The 26,365-nt window shown below is 36.8% G+C and overlaps 9 protein-coding genes and 1 non-coding gene across 15 annotated transcripts; 2 read left to right on the forward strand and 8 right to left on the reverse strand.

Annotated features, from left to right (window-relative positions):
• Window positions 1-310: 310 nt before the first annotated feature.
• LOC111832578 lies at window positions 311-540 on the reverse strand. Its single transcript, XM_023789825.1, is given in 2 exon segments — window positions 311-444; window positions 447-540. Coding segments are annotated over 2 exon segments (228 nt in total).
• A 1,231-nt stretch (window positions 541-1,771) lies between these two features.
• LOC17897548 (aspartyl protease family protein 2) lies at window positions 1,772-3,579 on the reverse strand. Its single transcript, XM_006307317.2, has one exon. It carries the CDS (start codon window positions 3,434-3,436, stop codon window positions 1,991-1,993), a length of 1,446 nt encoding a protein of 481 aa, XP_006307379.1. The 5' UTR covers window positions 3,437-3,579; the 3' UTR covers window positions 1,772-1,990.
• A 707-nt stretch (window positions 3,580-4,286) lies between these two features.
• LOC17900476 (cyclic pyranopterin monophosphate synthase, mitochondrial) lies at window positions 4,287-6,492 on the reverse strand. 3 transcript variants are annotated; one of them, XM_006305460.2, is made up of 3 exons: window positions 6,352-6,492; window positions 5,383-6,093; window positions 4,287-4,626 (listed from the first exon to the last, which is right to left on the reverse strand). In XM_006305460.2, exons 1-2 carry the CDS (start codon window positions 6,484-6,486, stop codon window positions 5,416-5,418), a joined length of 813 nt encoding a protein of 270 aa, XP_006305522.2. In that variant the 5' UTR covers window positions 6,487-6,492; the 3' UTR covers window positions 4,287-4,626; window positions 5,383-5,415. The 3 variants fall into 3 exon arrangements, with proteins under 3 accessions (XP_006305522.2, XP_006305521.2, XP_006305523.2); XM_006305459.2 differs by having other exon boundaries at window positions 4,287-4,674; XM_006305461.2 differs by lacking the exon at window positions 4,287-4,626 and having other exon boundaries at window positions 5,063-6,093.
• Window positions 6,493-6,676: 184 nt separating this feature from the next.
• On the reverse strand, window positions 6,677-8,304 carry LOC17896796 (cytochrome P450 703A2). The gene is made up of 2 exons (XM_006305957.1): window positions 7,399-8,304; window positions 6,677-7,303 (listed from the first exon to the last, which is right to left on the reverse strand). Exons 1-2 carry the CDS (start codon window positions 8,302-8,304, stop codon window positions 6,677-6,679), a joined length of 1,533 nt encoding a protein of 510 aa, XP_006306019.1.
• Window positions 8,305-8,799: 495 nt separating this feature from the next.
• TRNAQ-CUG lies at window positions 8,800-8,871 on the forward strand. The gene has a single exon. It is a non-coding gene; the product is annotated as a tRNA-Gln (tRNA).
• Window positions 8,872-9,033: 162 nt separating this feature from the next.
• Window positions 9,034-11,741, reverse strand: LOC17896711 (transcription factor bHLH13). 2 transcript variants are annotated; one of them, XM_006306990.2, is made up of 2 exons: window positions 11,406-11,741; window positions 9,034-11,274 (listed from the first exon to the last, which is right to left on the reverse strand). In XM_006306990.2, exon 2 carries the CDS (start codon window positions 11,106-11,108, stop codon window positions 9,312-9,314), a length of 1,797 nt encoding a protein of 598 aa, XP_006307052.1. In that variant the 5' UTR covers window positions 11,109-11,274; window positions 11,406-11,741; the 3' UTR covers window positions 9,034-9,311. The 2 variants fall into 2 exon arrangements, with proteins under 2 accessions (XP_006307052.1, XP_023645911.1); XM_023790143.1 differs by having other exon boundaries at window positions 11,397-11,741.
• Window positions 11,742-15,412: 3,671 nt separating this feature from the next.
• Window positions 15,413-16,202, forward strand: LOC17897240 (ethylene-responsive transcription factor ERF023). The gene has a single exon (XM_006305583.2). The coding sequence runs from the start codon at window positions 15,428-15,430 to the stop codon at window positions 16,016-16,018; it is 591 nt and encodes a 196-aa protein (XP_006305645.1). The 5' UTR covers window positions 15,413-15,427; the 3' UTR covers window positions 16,019-16,202.
• A 2,673-nt stretch (window positions 16,203-18,875) lies between these two features.
• Window positions 18,876-20,838, reverse strand: LOC17896982. Of its 3 annotated transcripts, none has more exons than XM_006305268.2 (2): window positions 20,710-20,838; window positions 18,876-20,034 (listed from the first exon to the last, which is right to left on the reverse strand). In XM_006305268.2, exon 2 carries the CDS (start codon window positions 20,030-20,032, stop codon window positions 19,043-19,045), a length of 990 nt encoding a protein of 329 aa, XP_006305330.1. In that variant the 5' UTR covers window positions 20,033-20,034; window positions 20,710-20,838; the 3' UTR covers window positions 18,876-19,042. The 3 variants fall into 3 exon arrangements, with proteins under 3 accessions (XP_006305330.1, XP_023645243.1, XP_023645242.1); XM_023789475.1 differs by lacking the exon at window positions 20,710-20,838 and adding an exon at window positions 20,521-20,703; XM_023789474.1 differs by lacking the exon at window positions 20,710-20,838 and adding an exon at window positions 20,517-20,703.
• A 790-nt stretch (window positions 20,839-21,628) lies between these two features.
• On the reverse strand, window positions 21,629-23,583 carry LOC17897838 (ORM1-like protein 3). The gene is made up of 3 exons (XM_006303317.2): window positions 23,216-23,583; window positions 22,351-22,499; window positions 21,629-21,969 (listed from the first exon to the last, which is right to left on the reverse strand). The coding sequence occupies exons 1-3, from the start codon at window positions 23,399-23,401 to the stop codon at window positions 21,831-21,833; spliced, it is 474 nt and encodes a 157-aa protein (XP_006303379.1). The 5' UTR covers window positions 23,402-23,583; the 3' UTR covers window positions 21,629-21,830.
• Window positions 23,584-23,693: 110 nt separating this feature from the next.
• LOC17899804 lies at window positions 23,694-25,160 on the reverse strand. Its single transcript, XM_006305615.2, is given in 4 exon segments — window positions 23,694-24,096; window positions 24,099-24,526; window positions 24,941-25,070; window positions 25,143-25,160. Coding segments are annotated over 4 exon segments (816 nt in total). The 3' UTR covers window positions 23,694-23,856.
• Between the last annotated feature and the right edge of the window lie 1,205 nt (window positions 25,161-26,365).

A 26,365-nucleotide genomic window follows, 5' to 3' on the forward strand; every position in this document is an offset into this window, starting at 1 on the left:
CGTTTCTATTTATGAACGTTGTTATGTAAAAATATCATTTTCAGTATGAGTCAATGGAAAGGTCAACGCACGGTGAATATTGAATATCGGAAATGATGTTCTATTTTTTCTTTTGAAAATTGTTAGTAACACCACATTTAGGCAAATGCTTAAAGTTAAGGTCTACGGTAATGGCATATACTTAGATCACAGATATCTATAAATATGTTTTGAACAACTGGATAGTTATGCTTATTATTATATGAGTGGTTTATTTATTATTATCAATCGAAAAAGAAAAAAAAAAACAAGTAGACTAACAAAAAATTAATTAAAGTATTGGCTTCCTCTTAGCTTTCTTGTTAAAGTTCCAAGCTGCCAAGAAATTGAGATAATGTGACTTGATAAAATCAAGAGGTTTCTTCAAAATGGAGTTGATTGACACATCAGATGGTATATGCTCAATCTTGGATCATCACGAGCTATACACCATTCACTGAACATATTCGTACTCACCGACATAATCTTCTTTCTCACACCATCTCCTCCTTTTAAAGACATTTTATTCTTTTGTAACATATTTTCATTAACTTCGTGTTGTGTTTATTGAACTCGGATGTTAATTTCAGTTTTAGCTGATACAACTATTTAGCCAACTCGCATAACATGTGGAGAGACTCGAGCTCAAGTAGGCACACGTATTAACGGTAATTTGATGCTAAAGTAGATTATTAATTAAACCAATAAAGTAGTCGAAAATAAACAAGTAAAAAATAATTAACACAGTATAAAGATCGAACCACTATCTCTAACTTCGAGCTGAATCGTCGTTTTTGTCTAATTAAGAAGACCCAACACATTTTCTCATGTACCCTATGTCTATGTGTATACGTTCATTGTACTTTTCCAAAATTTAATACAAAATATTAGTTTACATTTTTGGACCTATTCTACCTTCCTCAGGTAAAGATATCTCCGTAGTAGTACTATAACATTGACTTGAGAAAATTAGTTATAATAATCTTCATCTAAACTAACTTCCACAGTTGTTATTTGTTGGGTTAACTTAGAAAAATTCTTGGATTCACCCCTAGGGGTGAACCTATCTCATTCACCCCTCTTAATTAACCAATCAAAATATAATAATGTGCCATGTCATTTTCTATTTAAAAAATAAATCAAAATTAAAATCATAAAATAAAACAAATTAAAGAAACAAATTTTGTAGGATTTTTATTTAGGAAATTTTATTTGGTTTGGGTTTATAAAATAATGGTTAGGGTTTAGATTTTATAAATAGATGAATTTATTTTTTGGTTTGGGTTTATAAATAGTGGTTAGGGTTTATATTTTCTAAATAAACAAAATTATATTTCGGTTTGGGTTGATAAAATAGTGGTTAGGGTTTAGCTTTTGTAATTAAACGAAATTATATTTTGGTTTGGGTTGACAAAATAGTGGTTAGGGTTTATATTTTGTAATTAAACAAGATTATATTTTGGTTTGGGTTGATAAATTAGTACTTTAGGGTTTAGATTTTATAAATAAACTAAATTATATTTAATTTTAGTTTAATAATATAGTGGTTAAAATTTAAAGTTTGTAATTAATAAGATAAATTATTTTAATTCATTTAATTAGATGACATGGCTAATTTTGATTAGTTAGCTTAGAGGGGGTGAATGAGATAGGTTCACCTCTAGGGGTGAACCCAAAAATTGTTCGTTAACTTAAAAGTAAATTAAGAGTTTTTAGTTTAGCTATGATTTAAAAAAAAAAGTCATACACACTCTGTTTTAATGCAAGATGATTTTTAAAAAATTATATAAAGACGAGACTAATAATAAATACAGCCGACAACACGTGAAGCTTTTCTCAACACGTATTCAACTCCACCGCTTAAAGATTCACTTGTCCGATTTGAAAGGAAAAAAAAAAACACAAGTCTAAATGCATTAAATTGCGAAAACAAAAGTACATTGTCCGTACCGGTGCGCCGGTCGGGTCATGATTAAGCGCATCCTCGTGGAGCAAACCCGACCCGGGAAGTCGCTAAGTCGTATACGACCCGGAAACCCTGTTGCTGAATATTCCCAATGATGGATAGTCCACCCATCGTGCCGGCAAACGCAAAACAGAACTTGCCGTTGGTATCAACCGGAATCAGATAATTCGTCGCCGGAAGTGACACGTCCGCCCCACGGAAATGCAAAACCACCGTCGGGACTTTAACCTCGTTCATATTGGAGAGATCGAAACACGTGTCGAAGAGTGAGAAATCCGGAGCTCTTTTTAAGGTCCTCGCTCCGACCCGGAACGCGTCTCTCATAGCGATATAAGCGGGTCGGATCAACCGGGTCACAGACGTACCCGAATCGATGATAACTCCACCGTTGCCTATCTGGTCGAGTTTAAAAAGCGAAGCCGTAACGCCGGGGACACGTGTCCCTCCGACGCTGATTCCCAAAAGCTCGACGTAGTAGAAAGTGTCGAGCTTTGGGTTTGACAGAAGCGGCGTGAATCTCGCGGTTCTTGAAACGGCGGCGTTTCCGAAGACGACTGAGGAAGGTTTCGACGACGCTGATCTGTCGACTAGACAGTAAGAAAACTTCTGATTAAACCGGTGACCGGTTTGACCGGGGAACGATAACTTTCCTTTACCGAGTCCTAACAAACCGGCGGCTCCGACGAAGAGACCTTCGTTGTCGTGACCACACCCGAGAGCGACGCCTTTAACGCGATTTCGTCGGAAAGTCAAGGTTTCGGTGGAGAAGTCGCCGACGGTGAAAGAACCATCGCCGTAAGAGACTTGGTAGAGGCAAGTCTTACGACGGGTGTTGCATCCGGCGGAGTCTAATCGCCGGCACTGAGGTGAAGAACAGGGGATTGTTGAATAGGTCCGGGACTTTCTCGGGTCGAATATCGGGTCGGATTGAGAGTAGCATCTCCGGCAAGGAGCGCATTGGAGCCAGACGATGTCACTTCCTGTGTCGAGCACCATGTAGACATATCTCGCCGGAGTCCCGACGCCGAGGCGCGTGAAGTATTCACCGCTTCCTTGAGAGAGACCAGAGACGACAGAGCTGCTGAATCCGCCGGGTCTTGGCGCGTGAGTCACGTTTCTTCTGGGGACTCGAGCGGCTAGAGTGACGATTGATTTCACGCGCCGGGAGTCGCGTAGGAGGCGGGAGCTGAAGAGCTCGTCTGGTGTCTTGTTGGAGGAGAGAGCATCGATGTGGTCGAGGTTTAGACTGATGGAAGCCTCGGACTCGGATTCGGATTCTAATTCGGATCCAAGCAGAGAGTCGGAGTCGGGTTGGAATGAGACCGGAGAAGCAGAAGGGAGAGAATGAGAATTGGGGACAAGGGTTTGAAATGCAGGAAGGGAAGACAAGCAAGGAAGAGAGAGGAAGAAGAAACAGAGACTAAAGAGTAAAGCTTTTCTTCTTCCTACCATAATTTTGTTTTGCTTTTCTCTCGCGTTTTCTCGGGAAAATGGCAAGTGAGAGTGGTCTCTGTATATATATAACTGCACTAGTCTTCTCGAAGAACACACTCACTCAGATAAAAAGAAGTAGAAGCAAGCGGACTTTTTTTTTAATTTTTTCGCTATGTAATAAATAAATAATAATACGTTTTAATTGGAATAGATATTTTATCATAAGATTGAGGAAATGCAAAAGCGACATTTTAGATTCGGTGGATAACAAACAAACACTAACAAAAATAATATCTTTAAGTGGCAGCTTTTTTTTCTTTTGTCGTCATGAAATTATTTTTAGCTTATTTAAGTGAATTAGCTTTGTAAAAAAAGGAGTGAAAAACTAATTTGATATACTATACTATATTTTTTAAATAATAATGGCCAATAATTTCCCCACGATTGGTGGCACATCTTCGCTCTTGACTCTTGAGGCTTGCACAAACTGAAACATTCCACATGGGTGAACAAAAATACATGCAAATGTACTGACGAAAGCTAATCTAATACGGATGTCATAGTAAATATTATTATTCATGTATACAAAACTTTGCATGATGGTGTAATTTGCCAATACATTGTTATTTTACTACTATATTATCGTCACGACCTTTTGATCTCACAATCTTGTTAGATCGTCGATATCATCAAACCCTCTTTTCATTTATCCGCCCGCATGAATTCGCAATGATGACATCCAAGATTTGGAATTTCCATATTCAATGCTTCGTTATGTTAGCATTAGCATCATATACTACAGCATAACCACAAATATAGTGACCTCCTTCTTTAAATGAATACAAAAGAAAATAATAAAAAGGGCAAGAGTACTAAATCTTTAATCTTGTGATGATATTGGTATGTGTGACCACCAATTAAATGCTGTGACCAATCTATCGCAACTGTCTAAAGAATGTGGACATTATATGAATAAGACTGCACAGTGAATCATGACTTTTCAGTCTTCACAGTTGGAATGCATTGATTTTTCTATCAAACACCTTCACTTCATCAATTGTTTTCCATACCGTTTAGGTGAAATTCTTTATAAAAATGCTTTATCACCAAAGTACCAAACGTACAAAGAAAGTCCCTACTTGACCGGATTTTTTTCGCAACGGCCTTTCCTTGTCCGGACAAGCCATAGTGCTACCCGTAGTTCCAGTCTGATGAAGTTTTAGTACATACATTGTTAAGAAATCAGGAGGTGAGGTCTGGAAATGGAGAAGAGAAACATAATTTGATTAAAGGAGACAAAAAAGCAAAAGCCACTACAAGAAAGAGAGAAAAAGAGGCTTTGGCCAGCAGAGAGCACACTTTCAGACTTTCTAGCTTTCTCTGCTTTATATTTGTTAAGTGCTCACTCATCATTGCAAGGGTCGTAACATGATCCATGTGCATACAAAAAGATTCAAAATTCGACATGATAACCTATATATACCCATACTCTATATATATAAACACTATGTTATCGGATCCTTTTAATTTTATTGCAATTATCTGACTCTTATAATAAGAGAGTTTCATGAGAGATGCTATGTATGTTCTTACTAGAGCCCATTATAAGAACAACTGTGAATAGAAAAACGAAGACAAAACCAATCAATTAAGAACAAACTTGGTTGTTTCAAAGCATTCTTTAGCATCACTAGGTTATATTCCACTCTTTTCTTCCTACATACCATTTATCACCCAGGCAACCAAATCAAACCGGATCACAAAACACATTGATAGAACTCAAACTTAAACAGCACTAGCAACATACTTTGAGCAAGTAGAAGAGCTTAACTATAGTTTCATTCCCAAGTGCCTAACTGACTATTCAAGATTCAAAGGACTCCATCTCTCTGTTTATAATTGGTCATCCCAAGCAACCAAATAATTGGGGAACAACAAATCCTAGCAAGATAAAGAAAGCTAACCTCCACAGCTACGGAGACAAATGTTCATTGTGTTCACTCCCCTCTAGACCAATATCCGCTCTTTCCACCAGTTTTACGCTCGAGTCTCACATCTGTAATACTGATATCTTTCGACGCAGCCTTACACATATCGTAAACTGTCAAACCAGCAACTGATACAGCAGTCATAGCTTCCATCTCAACTCCAGTCTTTCCAGTGCACGAAGCTTCTCCTTCAATGTCAACACTAAAATCCTCAGGGTTTAGTCTTAGGTCTACACGAACATGCGTAAGAGCAATGTTATGACACAATGGGATTAAGCTGCTAGTTTGTTTTGCTCCATTAATGCCAGCGATTTTCGCCACTCCAAGAACGTCTCCTTTCCCCATTTGGTTCGCTAAGACCAAATCGAAAACTCTCTTCCCAAGAAAAACTTTACAACAAGCCAATGCAGTTCTCTTAGTATTGTCCTTGGAAGATACATCCACCATTTGAGCTTCCCCTGAGATCCCAACATGGGTTAGCTTAGACAAATCACTAGCCACTTTTGAAGCCAGTTCTTTGCTCGAGTGTGTAGATTTCTGATACTCAATGTGGGATAAAAGATCAGAATTCTCCGGCTTGGTAGATTTCAAAGATTCGACTTTGGATTTCAACTCAGAGAAATCCATTGTCGCAGGACCGGAAAATCCATCGGGAGAGGGTTTTTCTCCAAAGATTGACTTCATTTCCTGAAACACCAAATGATCGGCTGAAAAACACGAGGATGTTGAAACCATTAAGCTGGTAGAATCGTAAAATCAAAGATCACTGAGTTAACACTTCGTATCAAATTCTCTACATTCTCTCACAATTCTACCATCGGAAACACAATATCTAAACCATTGAAATTTGCTTAGTTTCTAAACACGATTCAAAAGCTTGATTGGTGTAGCTGGTTACAGATTCACACAGAGGTCAAAATAACAGACACAAAGAGTGAAAAAAACCTGATTGAGCTCATCTATATTCATCATTTGGGGATCGATTTCATCTTGAATTTTACTGCTGAAAGCTCTTTTCATGGGAGCATTCACGGCTGGAAATCGCCGGAGAAACACGGCGTGACGGAGCCTCGAAAACATTTTTTCTTTCTCTTTTTCCACCACAAGAGATGAAGAAGCGGGGTAGTTAACTTAAATGTAGGGTTCTGATAAACCGGGTGAAAAACCCCAATAAACCGTTCTCTTAAAACTGGCTTGGTTTATATAATCATTAACCGAAATATGTTAAAATTTAGACTTCAATTTTAAACGAAGCTAAAATCATTGTGTACTAAGTGTACAGATGAGCTGCCAATCGTGGCTTAGCAATAGCCCATAATGGTTTAGCCTTAGGCATAGTCATGCCGTAAACTTCTACAGTATCAATATTTTCAGGTGAAGACCAATCAAAGCAATGAAAGAGCCGAGCCAAAGCCATAAGCACCATCGTCACACCTAATGGAGCTCCGGGGCACTTCCTCTTACCAGCACTAAACGGCAATATCTTAAAATCCGCTCCGTGGCTTATCTCAACTCGTCCGCTACCGTCAACGGGCCAATGTCGTTCGGGCCTAAAAACCTCCACGTCCTCCCACAACTTAGTGTTTCGGCCCAATCCATGTGTATTGATGAAGACACGTGTCTTTGCTGGGATGTAATAGCCGTTGATCGTTGTTGGTCGGACGGACTCGTGAGGGATTAAAAACGGCCCGGCTGGATGCATTCGGAACGTCTCTCGTACTACGCAGCGTAGATAGTTTAAATGGACAAGATCGGATTCGTCGACCATTCGGTTGGAACCCACGATAGTATCGAGCTCTTCTTGAATTTTACGCATGACTCGTGGTTGCTTTATGACTTCGGCCATTGCCCATTCGTTTGTGACTGCTGACGTGTCTGTAGCAGCCGCTATCATGTCCTATTCAATTTACAAAACACGCATTTTATTAAATAACATTGTTCTTTCATGTCTTTGTACGTTTCATGCAATTTATTAACGTAATTAAATAATACCTGAATTAGAGCTTTAATTTCAACGTCATCCATGTGTTCTTTCCCGTTCTCACCAGGTAGAGACAACAAAACGTCGACAAAATCCAATGCTCCCTTATTATCTATATTTTCCAGTTTTGCCCTTCGGTGCTCGTCGATGATCTTAGTATGAAACTTGTCAACACGCTTCTCCACGTCCCTCATTTCTTTCTCGCATCCGGACGGATCCACCCATCTCCAAAACGGCAAGTAGTCTCCCAAGTAAATAACACCCAACAGCCAAAACAATTTATGAGTTATATGCATAAACTCTTGAGCTTCTTTTGGACTCACTAGAGATCCAGGTCCAAAGAATTGTTTCCCTAGTAGCATTCTAGTCACATTGTTCATAGAGAAAGCACCCAATACTTCCTTTAGATTTATTGGCTTTCCGGATTCGGCTCGTTCTAAGACATCTTGTATAAGATACCGAGCTTCCTCGGCCCTTTGGGTAGTAAAAGATTCAAGCCTTTTGGTTGTAAGTAGGTGTTCCATGCATATCCTCCTCATTCTTTTCCAATGCGGACCCATTGGCGCTAATGCCACGTCCCCACATCCATAAGCTAGGTGGACTGCGGCGAGTGTTTTTGGCCTAGATGCAAAAACATCGTCCTGTCGGAAGAGAATCTCTCGGATGGTATCGGGATCGTTCGTTGTGATGGTATCTATACTCCCGAGTCGGAGGTAGACTAATGGGCCGTACTTATCACAGAGAGTAGCCAAGTCCCGGTGAGGTAAAGGGCCCAATTGGAGAAGGTTACCTAAAATCGGCCACCTTGGTGGGCCTGGAGGAAGCCTTTGGGATTTACATGCTGAAGCCTTGAGCCATTTCCATAAAAGAAGATTAAGAATGAGAACAGCGAAGAGGGAAGCCAACACCAAAATCATCGAATCGTATATTCTATGTTCTACAGGTTCTCTCTATATTCCGTATGGTCTTTGTTGTCTCAATATATAACACATAATGAAAGACTAGTAGCTAGGTTTTGGTTAGAACTATCAATTATATCATTTAAGAAAGAAAGAAAAAATACAATCTAACCATGGTATCTCTCTTTGTGTGACAGTTTTACGAATTGCATGCTTTGTTCATGTTCTTTTAATGGGTTTATTAGGACAGAGTTAGCTTAGGATATCTGAAAGAATCATCGTATTACCCTTTAAGATTATTAAAAAAAAAACACATGTAAATTATAAAGAATGGATAGCGACTGAGATACAAAATGTGGATATCTAGTTTGATTAACAATGAAAAAATTTGAACACTAAAAAATTAGTATTTTGACACGCAAAGAAGTATATAATCGGTTACCTTTTCCGAGAAAATGGTCACCACGGAATCAAAATTAGGTAAATACCAGCCCTGAAGTGAAAGTAGCAAGCGGTTCCATGGTCTAGCGGTTAGGACACTAGACTCTGAATCTAGTAACCCGAGTTCAAGTCTCGGTGGAACCTGTTTTTATGACTTTTATTTTGTTTTCCAGTCGTAGATGGGTTATGGTACTGCTTCGTACAAACACTTAAAAACTAGTTTCGAATTCATACGTATCGTGTACACGACATCATAATTTCACAACCTTCCCTGACTTGCCGATTAACACTTAGAAACCATTAGAATGAAGAAAGAACGATTCTTAAGTCAGTCTACGAGTCTTAAGTGATATAACCCTAAACATTATCCTTTTCTTTCAACTCTGTCCACTGTAAACCGAGTGAATGATAACGTCTACTTTTGTCAACAAGACTACTAAAATCCTAGTTTTGGAGGATTCTTACAGGTATATAAACCAAAAAGAAGCAAAAACAGTAGAAACCTAGAAGATAAAAAAAAAGAACCATTCAAAACCGGTTCTTGATTACAAACTTGCTTCCACCTTCTTCTGTCTCTCAAAAGGCTATCTACCTGATGATGTTCTTGACTGAACAGAACTTGATTGTTCTCTAGACAACGCCGAGATCAGCTTTTCTTTCGTTAACTCCTCAGATTTTACCACAAACGTATGCAATACTGTGTCCTGAGAAACTTCCAGGTTCGAGTTAATCACTTCTACTTTAGTCTCTTCAAATGCATGGAAGATTCTAGAAGCTGGATGAGACTCCAACGGACAGTTTATCCTCACTGTGACATCTTCCCCTGATGTTTGAACATCAATATCCGATTCCAAGCTGATAGGTGGATTTGAGCTATACCCTAACCTCTCTCTCTCTGCTTCCATGACCTTAAGTTTCGCGTGAAGCTCGTTTATGTAAGAAACAGCGTCTCCCAACAACGACGCTTTGTCCATCTTGGAAATGTTAGGAACGACGGATCTCAGAGCATAAAACCTCTGGTTTAGTTTCTCACGCCGCTGCCTCTCTGCTTCTACATGGTTCAAAGCTTCCGCTCTTCCATTTGCAGGTCTCCTTCCACGTTTTCTTGGTCTGTTGTTACCAGATTCATCAGCACCCACCGCGTCTGCCCATTCCGCTCCTCCTTCTCCATCTGAATTATTCTCGGACGCCCTTGAACTCGCAGCAGAGAAATCAATCTGCATTTGAGCAGGAGGAAGAAGCCTCTGCGATGATTGCTGCAAAGGTAGAAACTTGAAATCTTCCTTGGTTGGAACTTCCTTCACATTGTTCGTCCGCATGTAGTTCTCCGGTTGCACCCATGTAGGACTCAGAAGAGTGTTGTTGTTGTTGTTGTTGCCTGGGTTCGAAAACATAAACCTGTTCCCATTATTCGGATAAACATCTAATCTCTTGGGAGTTCTATCATCCATTTTTCTAACCGTAAGTTTTTCTCTGAACTGTCTATGTTGCTGTTGTTGTGGCTGTTGTTGGTGATGCTGATGATGATGCTGATGATGAAGAAAACCTGAATTGTGCAGATCCTTCCCGAATATCTTCGAAGCGTTCACTGTTCTGTTATCATCAATCTTTTCGGCTGCAACAACGGGTGAAGCGACAGCCGGCACAGTTGTAACCGGAGGCAAAGTACTAGAAAACAATGATCTTATAGACAACATGGACTCTTCACTTTCAGGCAAAGATGAAGTCGAGCCTAACTCAACGACACCAATATCAGTGGGAACCAAAACAATGGTCTGAATTCCAGCAGATTTAGCAAGAAACGATCTAACACAATAATCAGAACCAGAATTGACCACATCGGATAACCAAAGAGGTTTACCAGATGCAAAACACTTGCCAGGACCACCTTCACCTCTTGGGAATGAGAAATACATGGAAGCAAGTAGAAACATCTCAGTGTCAGTAACTCTATCTAATCCTAAAGCACAGTTATCTTCTTCAACTTCACCAAACATAGCATGAAGCTTTTGCAAAACCCTCTTCCTCATCGTCTGGTACGTTTCTTCTTCTCTTCCCATGCTCAAGATCCTAACGATCTCTGATTTCTCACCTTCTTTAGGCTCTCTGCAGGACCCATCGCACCAACAGAGTACCAAATCCCCTGCCTTTGACCTCGAAATCTGCCAGAAAATGGCGTAGTTCCATGAGAAATTACAAGCGTTGGGTCTCTCCACGAGATCCGAGAGCTTGTTCTGTAGATTCTCGTCGCTTCCAACAGTCATCAAGAGGTTCGCATTCGGAACCGAATTGGAAAGCAAGTAATCGAGAGCTCGTTTGCCCAGTAACGAAGCAACAATGGCTTTATCATCCTCGTTCCACACTACGCCACCAATATTCATCTCTCTCTTGTCTTCCTTTGGATCCAACAAAAAGGAGAGAGGTTTTTAAGAAACCCAGATCGATGCTTGGTCAAATTCTAGGGTTTATAAGTGACCCCAGATGCGAAGATACGGCGGGGTATAACAAAAGCCTTGCATGGAACCACCAGAGATCTCAGATCTTGCCCTATTTTTAACATCACAAAATCCAAAAGAAATAAAAATCAAAATTTTTGAAAAAAGGAATAAAAACCATCACAGAAAGAATCGAGTAAATAGAAAATGAAAATTAACAAGACATGTAAGTACTTTTTTTACCAGTAAAGAAGATTCAAACCAATTAGTCATCCACCGAGATAATCTCTCCCTCAAAATCTGATATATATATATATATATATATATTTTTCTCTCACAAAACCATCCGACCAAAAAAAAAAAACCAAACTTTAAATATATTTCTATCTACCCAAACCCAAAATGAACAAACAAATCACCTAAATTCCCCGAAAAAGAACCCTGCTAATCGATAAAAAGTGCACAAATAGGTTGAAATTTTTTTAAAAAAGAACAAATTTTTGGTTTCGGTTTCTTTGCTCTCTCTCTCTCTATCGCTGCTGCCTCTTTTGTCGCCGTGGCCAATTGAATGAATTCAAGGAAGAGAGAGAAAGTCCGACGCATGTTCTTCGTGCTCTTTTTTATTAAAACCCCATCCCAAATTATAAACCAGACCTTTTTTATTTATTTATTTAACCATGGTTACCTATTTTAACCACAGGTTTGTGTTAACCTAAACTTTATACAGGGTCGGGTCGAGTTGGTCCGGCTAATAGTTTTGTCTTTTGTCTCGAGTCTTTGATACACGACGACGACGACGACGAGATGTTAAGTTAAAAACCTTAAAATATGTCATAGTTTTGGTCAATAATTTGACAATAAAATATTTCAAGTATGGTTTTTTTTATTTAATATAATTAAAATTTGGATCAGATCTATCTCAACTGGTGAAGTAGATCTAAACGAGAGTATCTGAGGACTTTGATTAGATTCTTATGTACAGCACACATAAAATTATAGTATTTGTGCATTCACAAAAGGGGAAACCAAACCCAAAATTAGTAATCTGCTTTTTGTTTCCTTTTATAATTTTTTTTTTTTTTTTTTTGTAAATTCAGTATGCAGTATGCTAATTAGTCGGGTGGTCAAGCACCGGAAACTTTGACCAAAACAATTCAGTAGGAGGGGAGGGCTTCAGTAATTGATTTTGTTGTTGTGAAGGGTTGTTGCTTAAGCTTAATATTTTCTATTAGTATATGTTTACATACATTTCCATGTTTCTAGTCTACCCCAAAAAAAAGTTACAATATTATTTTGGCATCCCTATTTTTTTTTGTTGATTAAAAAAAAAAGGAATTAATTTGGTTTTATTTTGTTGACAAAGTTGATATGTTATATATGTAGCCAAAAGCGCCAACACACGACAGCCAAACTCGATAGAGAGAGAAGGGCGTGAAAAGCACGTGATATTCACGTGAATCGAGGAGAGAGAGTCAAGAATGAGAAGAACGTGAGATGCATTTAATTTTCATTGCTTCTTTTTCTTTCTTCTTCTCTCTACTGTAACGTATTTTATTAGTATTGTCATATTATTATTTTTCTATGTTTTCGCTAAAGAGCGTAATGTATGTTTTGCACTACATACATACATACATACACACAATTAACTGATTTATACAGTTTTCACTTTCAACATTATCATCACTTTAACAAAAGTAAAAAATAAAAAGAGACTACTGCTGCTAATGATATAGTTCTAGACTATCTCAGAACTTCTAGTATATGCAAAAAAATAAAAATATTGAAAATAAAAGATAATAATGTGAAAAAATGGAGTCACGAGTGTGGGTATAATAAATAAATATATATATATATATATATATATTGTATATGGCGGTGAGAAACACACAGCAAAAGTGGGGACCGTGTGATTCACGTGTTTGAACTATCCCTTTTATCGAGACGAGACGTTTTTTTGGGTCTTTCTATTCCCCATCCCCTTCTGGCCTTCTCTACCTAAAATGTCAATAAAACTACGACTACAATTATGGGCCGATGTTTACATGTCATCGGGTCTCGATTATAATATTTGGGCCGTACATGGGCTGAGATCAACGTTATTTTAGCCTTTTTTGCTACTGCCGCCCACTCCCAATTCCTCCTACCTTAAGCAATCAATATTGGAATTGCCTTTTGTAACGTAAACAGACTCGGTTTTTATATTCTGAGAAACAGCTAATAGAGTCAAGAGGATACAAGGAACATTTAATGTATCTCAATTCTCAAAATCATATATTAATTTTGTCGTTTATCTTTGTTAGATTCATAAATTTATCCCAAAACGATCCAAAAATGGTTATAGATTTGTAGGTGCGATTGTAAACTGTAGTTTGAGAAATGTAACATTAAGCTTATCCTATGCATTTTGGTGTCTATAGTTGATATATTCATTTTTTTTTTTAAACGAACTTCGTGTTTTATAAACGTCTACAAAAATCGTCACCTTTTTGGTAACAGCCACACAAAAAAAAAAAAAAAAAAAAAAAAAAAAAAAAAATCATAATAAGAGACTACTTTACATCTAAGAAAATCTCAAGAAAAGTGCAAAAAGCACCGACCAAAACTTAATGCACTCATTTTATGAAGAAAGAAGAAAAACTTGAAGCTCAATCCAAACAAAGACGACACATATGCATACTGTTATAATTATTTCAGTTACTTAATGTTTTAAAAACGAACAAGTGTTTAGATTCGTTACAAAGGAAACCACCTAAAGACAAAACTGATGTAAATAATATGCATGCACCTCTTGCTAGCTATTTCCCATTTACTTTTAAACCTAATTAATGTTATTGATGGCACTATTAATTAATTACTTGGCACTATTATATATATATCCTTGTTAATATGTAGTGACGTGATGATGGGTTACAATGTGTAAACCATAGACTTCACTACTTCAGGTGATATTGATCAAGTAGTCCTCTTTTGATGTTAAATTATAAATCACCGTACCCAAACGTGATTTTTCTTGTGATATCTTAAATTTATTACCCCCCTTAATATAAAACTTTAGCTAATTTTTTTTTTCTTTCAATAATCGTATTACCATGGGATAAGTTTTTTCTTATTCATGCAACGGTAATTTCAGTAGCAACACCACAAAGGAAAACTTTGTTGAGTAGTTTAAGAAAGATCTCTTGAGTGGTATAGACTATAGTTTAGACTGTATATGGTCCCTCGAAGAAACAATCAATGCTACATTTAAAAAGCAACCTCCGTGGACCTGCGTCGCCCAAGTATATGAAAATAACTTAAATTATATAATTAGAAAAGAAAAAAAGGGTTTTTTTGTAGATACAAATTTCACGATCATGGCATGCATGCTATACAAAATTTTTTGTAATGCCACCTTTTTAGCCAAAGTTGTATGAAATTTTTGGAGAGTGAAATGTCTATGGGGTTTTCTTCATATGCAACGTGTATCCACACTACGTAATGTTGACTATGAAATGTCAAGATATGATCACTAGGTACTCATGCTAATCACTAAGCTTTTGTTTTTTGTTCAAAACTAATCAATAAGCTATTACATACTATATAATTATTATTGTTTTTTATTCTTAAAACTCTTCAAGACTTTAGGTTCATAATCTTTTCAGACGACATAAGATTACATAACAGGGTAATTATATTAGTCTAATTTCTTGCCATGGGCACATTTATACCAATTTGCGGAAAATAAAGGTGCAAAAACTATAGGACAGAACGTCAGCAGTAGCATGAGCTATATTGAAAACATTTCCCCACCACTCCCGATTGCTGGGAGACAAAGATTTGACATTTAAACTTTCTTAAGTTTAATTTGACATTTTTAACTTTTTTCATATCATCGGGTACATCATATAACCCCACGATCTTAGATTTTGTTCTTATGCAAAGATTTCGCAGCTTTTTTATTATTATTCTAGTGGTAATATATATTTCTTGTTACAAGCACTTTAACTGGTCTGTTTTGATCCAGCTGAATATGATACTATAAAATAGATATTCACTAGGTAAATTGGTACTAAACCATTAATTTGGCATTAGATCAATTTTCTAGAAAATTTACATCCGGATAATCAAAAAGATGTTGTTAAGTAAAAAATACATAAGTTGGGGGTATTTAGGTAAATTCGTGTAGGGAGCAGCAGTAACGCTTTTTGGTTAGAAAAATGGGATGGGATGAGATTATAAATGTAGAGATAACAGTGTGACTTAACCACAAAACAAACTCTTTATTAATGTCACAACAGAGAATGAAGCTCTCACCACCACCACCACTTGCCAACAACGAACCAACAGCCACCGCTTCCGCCGTTAAATCTTGTGGCGTCGGCGGTAGAGAGACCAGCTCGACGACGAGGCATCCAGTGTACCACGGAGTTCGCAAACGCCGGTGGGGGAAATGGGTATCTGAGATCAGAGAGCCCCGCAAAAAGTCTCGGATTTGGCTCGGATCCTTCCCCGTGCCGGAGATGGCCGCTAAAGCCTATGACGTGGCGGCGTTTTGTCTCAAAGGTAGGAAAGCTCAGCTCAACTTCCCCGACGAAATCGACGATCTGCCTCGACCGTCCACGTGTACGGCCAGGGATATCCAGGTCGCGGCGGCAAAAGCAGCAAACGCCGTCAAGATCATCGAAATGGGAGACGATGAGGTGGCAGAGATAGACGACGTCGGAGGAGGAGATGATTTCTGGGAAGGCATTGAGCTGCCGGAGCTAATGATGACGAGCGGGGGAGGTTGGTCGCCGGAGCCATTTGTAACCGGAGAGGATGCCACGTGGCTTGTGGACGGAGACTTGTATCAGTATCAGTTCATGGCGTGTCTGTGAGTGTTGCTATCGATTGTGTCGTATTCGTTATACGTGTACGTTGTATCGTTATTGTGTTGCTATATTTTTATTTAATGCATTTGTATATTTTTATTTTTATTATTTTTACGTGATTAAAATAATTAGATGCACCTGTTTCTTCAAATTTTAATTATCCTGTTTGTATGATCTTGAAACACTAGTACTTATATATGTATGTTCTTACATAGAGTTTTAGTTTTAATTTAACCTTCTTAAAAAGTTTTTGGTGCAACTTTACAATGACGTGCTTTAACTGATGTTTAAAAATATATGTATATATATATATTGTAATTGCTGATTAACAGATGGTTCAAACTTATGAAATTTTTGTTAAGAGCCTACGATAGAAGAAAAAAATATATTTATAAGTATATAATATAATATTGTTTGTAGGAAAAGTATAAATTCGGTACCTAGCAAAATTCCTAATTTTGGTCCAATTTCTATCGTTGTTCATGCAATAGTTGTCGGGACCCATATCCCATATTGTAATTGTATCAAATAATCAATTTTGAAATTACTATTGATACTTATCAGTATTTATTTGTTTTGTTTTTCTATAGAAAACAAACAAAGAAAAATAAAACTCCTTAAATGAGTCATGGGGTTCTAGATTGATATGTTTCTCTTGATGTGTTTGGAATATAACACTTATACTACTAGTATACACCAAATTTTTGAACTTATATTCATAAATTTGTTCACTTAGCTTTCAATTTCCCCTGACAGTGAGCTACTTTGTTCCAAGATGTTAATAATATCATCAGTACTCAAAGCTTCATTTATACATTATAAATGTCGCAAACAAATATTACTGTCAGTACTGAAGCTATGTTTAGGCGAAACCATTAACAAGAAGTGTAATAAATATGATCAGAAGTGAAAAAGACTATTGTGTCCTCTCGATGGCTCGTTGCTTCTTTGGACTGTTGGAGTCAGTTGTTTTTACCACCAAAGGCTTCAGGAGAGGAAAACGAGCGGGCCATAATTATGTCATGCCGTTTATACAACACTAAAACGACAGTACGTCCTATTTCCTATTTATAAATCCAGCACTTCGTTTGGTGATTTTTTTTTTTTGGGTAAGACTTGCGTTTGGTGATTTTAGTCAAAAGACAGAATTCAAGCAAGCCAAAGTTTTTTCGACTGAACGATGTTTAATAACACCTATAGAACTACGTTAATGATTATTATTGTAAAAGTAGAAGCTACGTTTTCTTAACAGTTGTTTCCTATAGCACTTTAGTATTTTCGACCAAAAACTTTGATCATCTTAATAAGTTAGTACCATTCAATTCATCCTCCAAAAATGTAAGATGAGTATAAAGATACGTGTTAAGAATTGGGCCATAAATATGTTTGTTCCTACCAATACAGGTTCTTTTAAAAATCCAGTTCGAGACCCTCTGTTAAATTAGGGTTTGTTATGAGTTTCCAACTCAAAACCAATTGGCAATGAGTGGATTGGCCCTAATCCCTTATATATTACTGAAGTCCCCTCACATCTTCCGATGTGGGATCTTTTCTCCACACATAACCTAATGTAGTATTGGTTTTTCGAATAATACTTTTGAATGAAACGGTATATACTGTAAATATACATTTATGGAGTTAAGTTTAGGATTTAGTATATCATGTGTCTAGCTTAGGAGGGTGTTAAATTAGGGTTTGTTATGGGTTTCCAACTCAAAACCAATTGGCAATGAGTGGATTGGCCCTAATCCCTTATATATTACTGAAGTCCCCTCACATCTTCCGATGTGGAATCTTTTCTCCACATTATGTACTCATCCTAAGTCGTTTAGCAAATGAATCCTTGCATTACATTTTGAGTTATTTTGACCAATTAATCCTTCAATATTGGCATGTGCAACATTAAGCTGTATAGTACTGTCTGTAATAATTAATAGTAGGGGGGTGTTGTTGTAGGACACACGACAAGACGACGACGCGGAGATGGTACTCGCATAGAACCAAGACTTGTCTGTCTGGGTGGGAATTTTTGAAATTATTATTTTTTTTGTCCTTTTTGTGCCATCATAGATTCATAATAATACGAGTTTGCACCACATATTAAGATATTTAATACTCCACGTTTTAATAAAATAACGGCTAAAAACGATACTCGAATTTATTGTTTCAGACGAGGATTTGTTGGACTTGAATTCAACTACAATCTAGAGCTATTTAGTGGTTTTGGAACTCGATCATAGCATCCAAGAAAACCGAATATTGCTTTTTCTCTATAAATCGGGAAATCTTTTTGAACTGTAGTACGCAATGATCTTTCTCCTGGATATTCAATAAAGCATCTTACAACTATCATTCAGAATCTATACAGAGATATAATATCAAATTTGACCCAAAAATATGGTGAAAATAATAATAATGACTATCTATATTCTTGAATAAAGACAGTTTTTTTATTCTCTTTTTCCTTAAATTGTACAAACAAAAGATATTGAAATTAAAATACATTTGAATATTTGATGATGAGGACATGTCAAAATGTAAACTTGTATACTGCATACATGTTTTTTTTTTTTAAATGAAAATACAGCAAAGTAGCAATCATATAATGTATATTAAGAAAAATTTGTTTGGGTCTGAAAATTGTTTCCAGGACATCTGGGCCGTTGGATTAGCAAATTGGGTCAAATATATATAGTCTAACATAGAAATATTGAATAACGAGATTTTTTTTTATTTTTTTTTTTTTTGTCATCTCAAATAACGAGATTTCTTTGATTACAACATTCTCAAGCTTCTAATGCATTTCCATGTTTGCAATCACTTTTCTTCTCAATTACAGTATGTGTAGAGGAGAGACAGATCGTATCGAAAATAAGCTTTTATAATTGATTATCTATAACAGAGATATTACCACAAAATACATACATTTAGACAACTTACACACCCACAATTTTAGAGCCAAAGTGAAAAGTTATAAACCCTAAAACTCTTGCCAAGATCAGTGATCACACAAAAGACATTTTCCAGTTTCTACAAGGTAAAAAACCATCCAACAGTCCAACCTAAGAGCAAACCAGCACCAATGAGACTAAACCCTACTGCAAAAGCCATCATATATCTCCCAATCTCACCCTTTTTCTTCTTCTCCCTTCTCTGTTTCCTCTTCTTCAGATTCATTCCTTTGATCTGTTCTTCTACTTCACCCTCCTTCTTCATCTGCAGATAAAGAGCTTCCATTTCAAGAAGCTTTAGCCAATGCTTATAAGCCAACATCTGACTCGCTTGTCTCAACAAGATTTCTATCACACGGTCTTTCTCAGCGCAAGCTTCTCTTGCTGCTTTCTCTGCTTCTCTTGCTCTTGTTTGAGAATGCCTTAACGCTTCTAAAAGCTGAGATTTGCTTAGATCATCACTTCTAGGAGAAGACATTGGACTCGTGTTCTTGCTCTCTGTGCTACTATTGTAACTCAAAGATTTCTCAAACCGCTCGCTACAAACTCCTTGTTTCCATGGCGATCTAACCGCTGTTTTGAATCCTTTCTCGCCACTGGTGCAGTGAATACTCTTGTGGAGTTTTTGAGGTGGAGGAAGATCACAATTCTGGATATTATGATCGCTTGATTTAGACGCCACCAAGAGAGCTAATTCTTCTTTATCCGTCGTGCTCCTCCACCATGGCGTAGCTTTCGAGCCAATAAAGCTGTAGTCTTCTTTTTCTTCTTGTATCCCGATCAAGTCGACAAATTCTTGCAATTTCTTGCATTTGGTATCTTCTAAAAAGGAGTTTGTAATCTCCTCATCAAAACCAGTTGATCCCTTGAGCCACCATTTGGTATCACAAGAGAAATCAGAGGAATCTCCAAAACTTCCGGAAGAAAAACTGTTTTTTTCGGTGTTGCCCGAAGAAGAATGTTGGTGTTGGCAACAAGCTAACCTCGGAGCCATTTTAGCATCTTCATGAACAGCAAAGCAACGACTTGCTGTTCTTTGCCACAATGCTCTTGCTTCAGCTGCTCCCATTACTACATCAATGTTGAGACACAAGAACTCTTAAAAAGTTCAGAGAAAAGGGGAAAACACACACACGTAATGAAAAGACACTTTTAAATATTTCTGAACCAAAAACTAAATTTGGTTCTTTCTTTCCCTTAGATCCCGCAATTGAAACATAAAACTAATAGGATATTTTTTTTTGCTGCTACTCCCGAGATTGCTTCTAAGTAAATGATTGACTCATATACAAGCGAATGATTTAAGGAATTTAATTAAACAATACTACACGCAAATCTTGGGATCAAGCATCTTCTTCACAAAATAATCAGCCACAAAATCAAACCCATTCAACTTAAAGACGGTCCAGACATGAAGAAGATAAATTTCATAACCAAAACAACAAAACTCAAGTTTCAGAGCAATTGAAACATACTGCAGAACAACAACAAAACATGTCTAGCGTAATCAAAGATCATGCGTAAGATTTTGCACTTGAATCGAGTAAATTTACCAACTTTATCAGAAATCCCAAAATCAGAAGTTGACCCATCAAATAAAACCATAAGAAATCATCGCTGATCGACGAGAAAACAGTCAGATCGAAGAGAGACTTCTATCTAGATCAGAGCATAAAAACAGAGAAGAGCAGTAAGATTTGTATAATAACAATATGAACAGAAAACGGAGTAACAACTCAAAGATACCATTATTAGAAGTAGTCTAAAGATTCCATGAATCTCTATAATAAAATGAAGCGATCTTGCAACCGAAGCTTTTGGCTTTTCTGCTTTCTTTTTTTTTTGCGTTCTTTCTTCGTTCACACTCCGGCCCCATTGAACGAATTTTACAGTTTCTTCCGTGAAAAAGCTTCCGAGTTAGGACAAAACGACACAGTTTCGTTAACTTGTTGGCTTGGTAAGCATCTGAAAACAGCTGGATTCGCAACACGTGTTAACTACATAAACAATCGACGGTTGTTATGATATGTGGACCCCTCTTCGATTTAAAGGATAAGGTGTTTTTATTATTATATTTGTATTTGTTTTGTTGAAACATAGGACCACAATTAAGATAATAAAAGAAAAAAAATCATTAGTCCTATTCCATCTTAAATTAGTCATTGCTTCTTTTTGTCGGCTTTAATTTTTGCAAGGAACACCATGCTTTTGGTTTAAATCTACAAATTTGTAATCACGTTACTTGTTTATTTTTGTTAGAGAATCACCTTTTTCAGTGCTTTATACAACAATTAAACTAGGGGTTAAAGTTTAAACTATTTTGTATACGTAGACCATGACATGTTATATCCATCCAGGTGGACTTTCAATGTGACACGTATCACTAACTAGCTGTTAGAGATCTTCTAGTCTGCCACGTGTTCTTTATAGATCCCACTGAATCATTTATTACGCTCAATCAAACACATCCCTCGCGATATGATGGAATGGATATACACATCATGAGTCACAGCATGCGTATTTGGGCCATTCCTAGGCAGCTCATGTACTAACATCAAAGCCTAAAATCGTTCACCCAACAAAGGTCATACATTTAATTGTATGATGTACATTACATGATATGTTGTAACGAGTGACATTGTTCGAACTTGGAAGTGAAGTAGTGGGGGATAAACTATAGAGAAAGCTTTATGAATTTCGTGTCTATATTAAAAGGAAAAAAAGATCAAAGCTTCAAAATTAGTTACTTACAAATATCCAACAAAAGACCATGAACTCTCGGATTAAACCAACTCATATGAACATTTATACATATATATGTTTGCCTTTTCTCTTCTTCCTGGTGTTCTCTTACCGCAAAAGGAAACTTACTTATCACCATTTATGCCAAAGATGCGTACCTTGTGCATGTTGGGGAACTTGGCAACAACCAGAATCATCACAGCTAGTGTGTTGAGGAACAGCCATGGATGTCTGTAATCTGTTGTATGCGATGCTATCAAGTACCTGTAAACCAAAAAGCCAGTGACAACAAATCTTTTAAGTCAAAAACCCGACACAGAGATAAAGAGCTCAATCATATAAGTTCCATGAGATAAAGAGGTCAATCTTATAAGTTGTTTTATAAAAGTCAAGAGATAAAGAGCTCAATCTTATAAGTTACAATGAGATAAATGCAGCTCTTGTTTGGACACAGTATCAGGTATCCCAAGTTCTCTAGAACAAGTCAACTACACATTACTAGTTTTAGATTGTGTGAATTTAGCATATGAACCATATGAGACACAAAGAATATATGCAGCTAAAGGGAATGAATTGCTAAGAAAATGTAGATTGAAAACAGAGAAGAATGCTGAGATTTAAAGGAACAAGCGGCTTGGGGCTTACAGGACAACAGGAACTACAGTAAGGAATTTGCGGTTGCGGGTAAGTTGTTGACCATTGTCCATTTGTTCCCACCAAGTTAAACCATTGTAGATTCCTTGGTCATCTGCAAAAGGAGTTCCTTTCATCCAGTGAAAGCAGTGATACGTTACCTGACAACAAATATCCACAAACGCTACTCAAACTTCACATTTTCCAAAGAGTAATTAAAAATTCGACTAAATTTGGTTTTGATCAAACAATGCCAATTTACAAGTCACCCTAACAGCTAAACCATAAGGGAAATGCATTGACGCCACAGGTAATTCAGTTTCTGATACCATAACTGATCAACCAGAAGGTGCATCTTAATTCGTAGCCTGATCAACTATAAACTGATACCAAAACTGATACCAAAACTGATCGAATCAAATTTAGAAGAGAACTGAATCTGAATTCAAATTCTGATCAACTCAACACTGCTGGTACTATACAAACCGATCAATTCAAAACTGCTGGTAGCAAAACTGATCAATGAAAGGTTATTGTATCTAATTTCGAAGCCTGATAAAAAAACTCAAAACATAAAGATAACCAAACTGATCAATACAAAGTCAGAAGGTCCTTGCAAATCTTATCTCGAACCCCTAATGCACTAGGAAATAGCTGATAAACCCACGAGACCAATTCAAAAGCTGCTGTGTAACCAGATGAATAAACTCATAACTAGATTCAAATCCAGATCTCAGGAAATCGAGGTATAAAAAAAAAGGAAACAATTCAACAATCAATCGAACATCTAATATCAAAGTCACAATCGTAAGTGAAGGCCGTAAACAATCATGGAACCATGGAATTCGAAAGGTAAGAGCAGAAGAAGAAGACTTACAACGAAGTGAGCGAGATTAACAACAGTCCAAGCCATTCCAGGGGAACAACCAGAGACAGAGAGAACAACGAGCCAACCGAAGAAGAGAATGAGCATGTAAGTAGTCCAAACTCCTGGATACATGAACCATTCCGTATTCCTGTTCATATCCGGTGGTGGAACAGCTTTCACGTACAGATTCGCCATTATTTCTTCCCTATAAACCTAATCGATCGGATCGAATCTCGTCTTCCTTAGAGATTGGGTATCGATCAAAAACTTATATTAACACCTGAGAATTGAAAACCCAGATTCACAAACTTCTCTCTTTCGGCGAGAAGATGGATTGTTGTTTGTTTGGTTTAATTATGTGTGCCCGTGAAAGACGACTCCTTTTTAGCATCTACAGTGGAATTCATTATTATTTGGGATATTTTACATTACTTATAACAAAACGGTTGCGTTTTGATACCCACTTACCAAAGTATTACTCAACAAGTACAAACATACGTTATTAGAATTTGCAACTTTATTTTTTAGTCTTTGCTAAAAGTCAAATTTTACATTACTAACATTTGAAAAATAATACACAACAAGCTGAGGATTTCAACAGAGTTTTTTTTTTTTTTAATCTGGTATTGTAGAAGAGATGTGTGAGTTTGTCACCTAAGATACTTGGTATCAGAATCTTCTTCTTCTTCTTCAATGGTCTTCACGTCAAGGTTGAGAGCCAAATCCTCAACTGAAACCTTAATGACGTCACTTCTAACACCAATGTCAGTAGCATATCGGCTAATACAATACATTCCAGCAGTAACTGTAGCTACACCAATGGGATTTGGAATCAGTAATTTGAAAGGAGAAGAGAGAATTGCAGCCAAAGGAGCACCAACAATTGAAGAGAAGCTTGACCGCTTCTCCCTACACCTAGCTTATCCATTATAAGCAAACCCGTCTTGCAGTAGAGCGCAAAATCCTCACAGTTGTTCTTGAAAATGTCATAGTTGCCAAATCCGTTTTGTAGAAGGTACATTGCCCTGTGGATGACTAAATCAATTGGATCAGATTGTGCGGTTGTGCAAGTGCCTCCGCGGACTTTGGTGAGAAAAACCGGTGGACTGACTCCATATTCGAAGCAGTAGAGTGAACCGTTCTTGAGGAAACAGTCTAAGCAAGAAATGACTCCTCCACTGTCTGGTTGTCTGAAACCGCAATCAGGAAATATCGAGCAAATATCATCAGAGGAAGATGATATTGATAATGATGATGATGACTCCATGGGGTTGTGTTCAGGTCTGAAATGAACAACTTTGGACCCACCGACAAAGATCCCTGCAAAAATATTGGTATCCAACAATCAAATTAAATCCCATTACAACTTTGATGCAATGCCTACAACAGTGTATACATCCATCAACATAGGAATCTGGGATCAAATATGTTGAAAATGTGAATAAACATAAACAATCCATAAAGTCGACGAGATACAACAGAGGCTGAATAACAACAAAATACTGGGCCAGTGTAAAATTAGGTCATGCAAAAATTTGATTTCAATAAAACAAAGTAATTAACTTTGAGAATTTACGGTTCCAAAAACATAGAAGATTTAAATCAAAAAGTAACCAAGTAAGTAACTAGAAACCAGAAGACAAGACCTACATTAACAAAATCGGATATTTTCTAACATGATGGAGTTATCTAGAAACAAAGGAAGAAACTTGGGAAGCATAAATCTAAAGTTACCATGGTGAGAATAAGCGAAGACTGCTCGGTAAGTGTAGATATGATCCCCTGGCTTTAACTCTTCTTTCTCCATCTTGTTCGTAAGCAAACCTATTCTTTCTTCTTTCTCTCTCTCTTTCTCTCTCTCTCTCTACACACAAAGCTTTTCTCCTCCGTGCTTGTGGAAAATGCAGGAAACGGTGTTACAAGTGTGAGCTCTAACGGTGGGATCTGACGTCATCGAGATATAGGTAAAGTAACGTTTTCTGGAGTGGCATCTATGATTTGATTGGACGAAGAAACTGGAGTTGTTGAACTAACCCGTTACGGAGTCTTTTAACGGCGTTAGTTTATCTCAAAATCCAAATGCGACCAACGAGATACAAAGTCATTGATGACGAATCGCTTAGTTTCCGGGGCCTTTTGACCTTGAATCCAGGCGAGGGTAATGCGGTCATTTCATAACTTGGTGGTTGAACTATGAAGTAACCAACCAAAGCAAGAAGAAGAGAACGACTTGGTCAAGTTCCCACATGTTGGGCAAAACTCCATCTTCCACACCGATCAAATCCCACCGTCATCGAGCCGCCGCTTTTGCTCGCTCGTCTGTCGCCGTCTTATTACAGGAAAACTAGAATCGGACCCGCGCTACAGCGCGGGGGAAAAGTTTCAACTTGATTTTCTATTAACGAAAACATTTTCCTAATAAGAGATTTTTCCGGTTGTGTTGATAATTTTTATGATAAATAAACATTATTAATCAAATAGTTGCAAATTTGCAATTGGCAGTAGGGGGGGTAATTATTCTGTTTCGTTAATCTATATAGTTTATAGTAATATATTTCTTAATAAAAAAGTTTTCACTAAAATTGAATAATTTTTCCATATAATTTGAAATCATATTTATGTAATTGTAAGATTTGGTATTACAAAGTATTTGGTTGTAAAACTTAAGTGGTATGTATCATGTTCTCACCCGTTGCAAAATTATCAATTATTTTAATATATGTTCTGACCTGTTGCAAAGTTATCAATTATTATTTATAATATTCAAACCTTTTAAAATTTAAATATTTATAATATATAAATCTTAAAGTTTAAATTATTACAAATATTGAAATTTTAAAAGATAAAAATTTAAAATATTTTGAAAATTTTCAAAAAATCTTAAAAGTTTTAAAACTTTTAAATTAACGTTTATAATATTTTGAAGCTTTTTAAAATTTTAATTTGCTCAAACTTAGAACCATATAATATAAAATAAAAATTTTAAATTTGGATGCATGATAATCAAGCGTACTACTCATTCGTAGTTCGAAACATGTTGGTCTTATTTATAATAATATGAACTATTGTCAAAAATATTTTAGCCGATGTAGGACGTTGTACATACATTTTTTTTTGTCAGTCGAGTAATGTATGTCCGCTTTGAAAATTTCAGATTCT

Source organism: Capsella rubella, unplaced genomic scaffold (genome assembly GCF_000375325.1).
Source record: "Capsella rubella cultivar Monte Gargano unplaced genomic scaffold, Caprub1_0 scaffold_1, whole genome shotgun sequence".
In the NCBI taxonomy this organism is placed as follows: domain Eukaryota; kingdom Viridiplantae; phylum Streptophyta; class Magnoliopsida; order Brassicales; family Brassicaceae; genus Capsella; species Capsella rubella.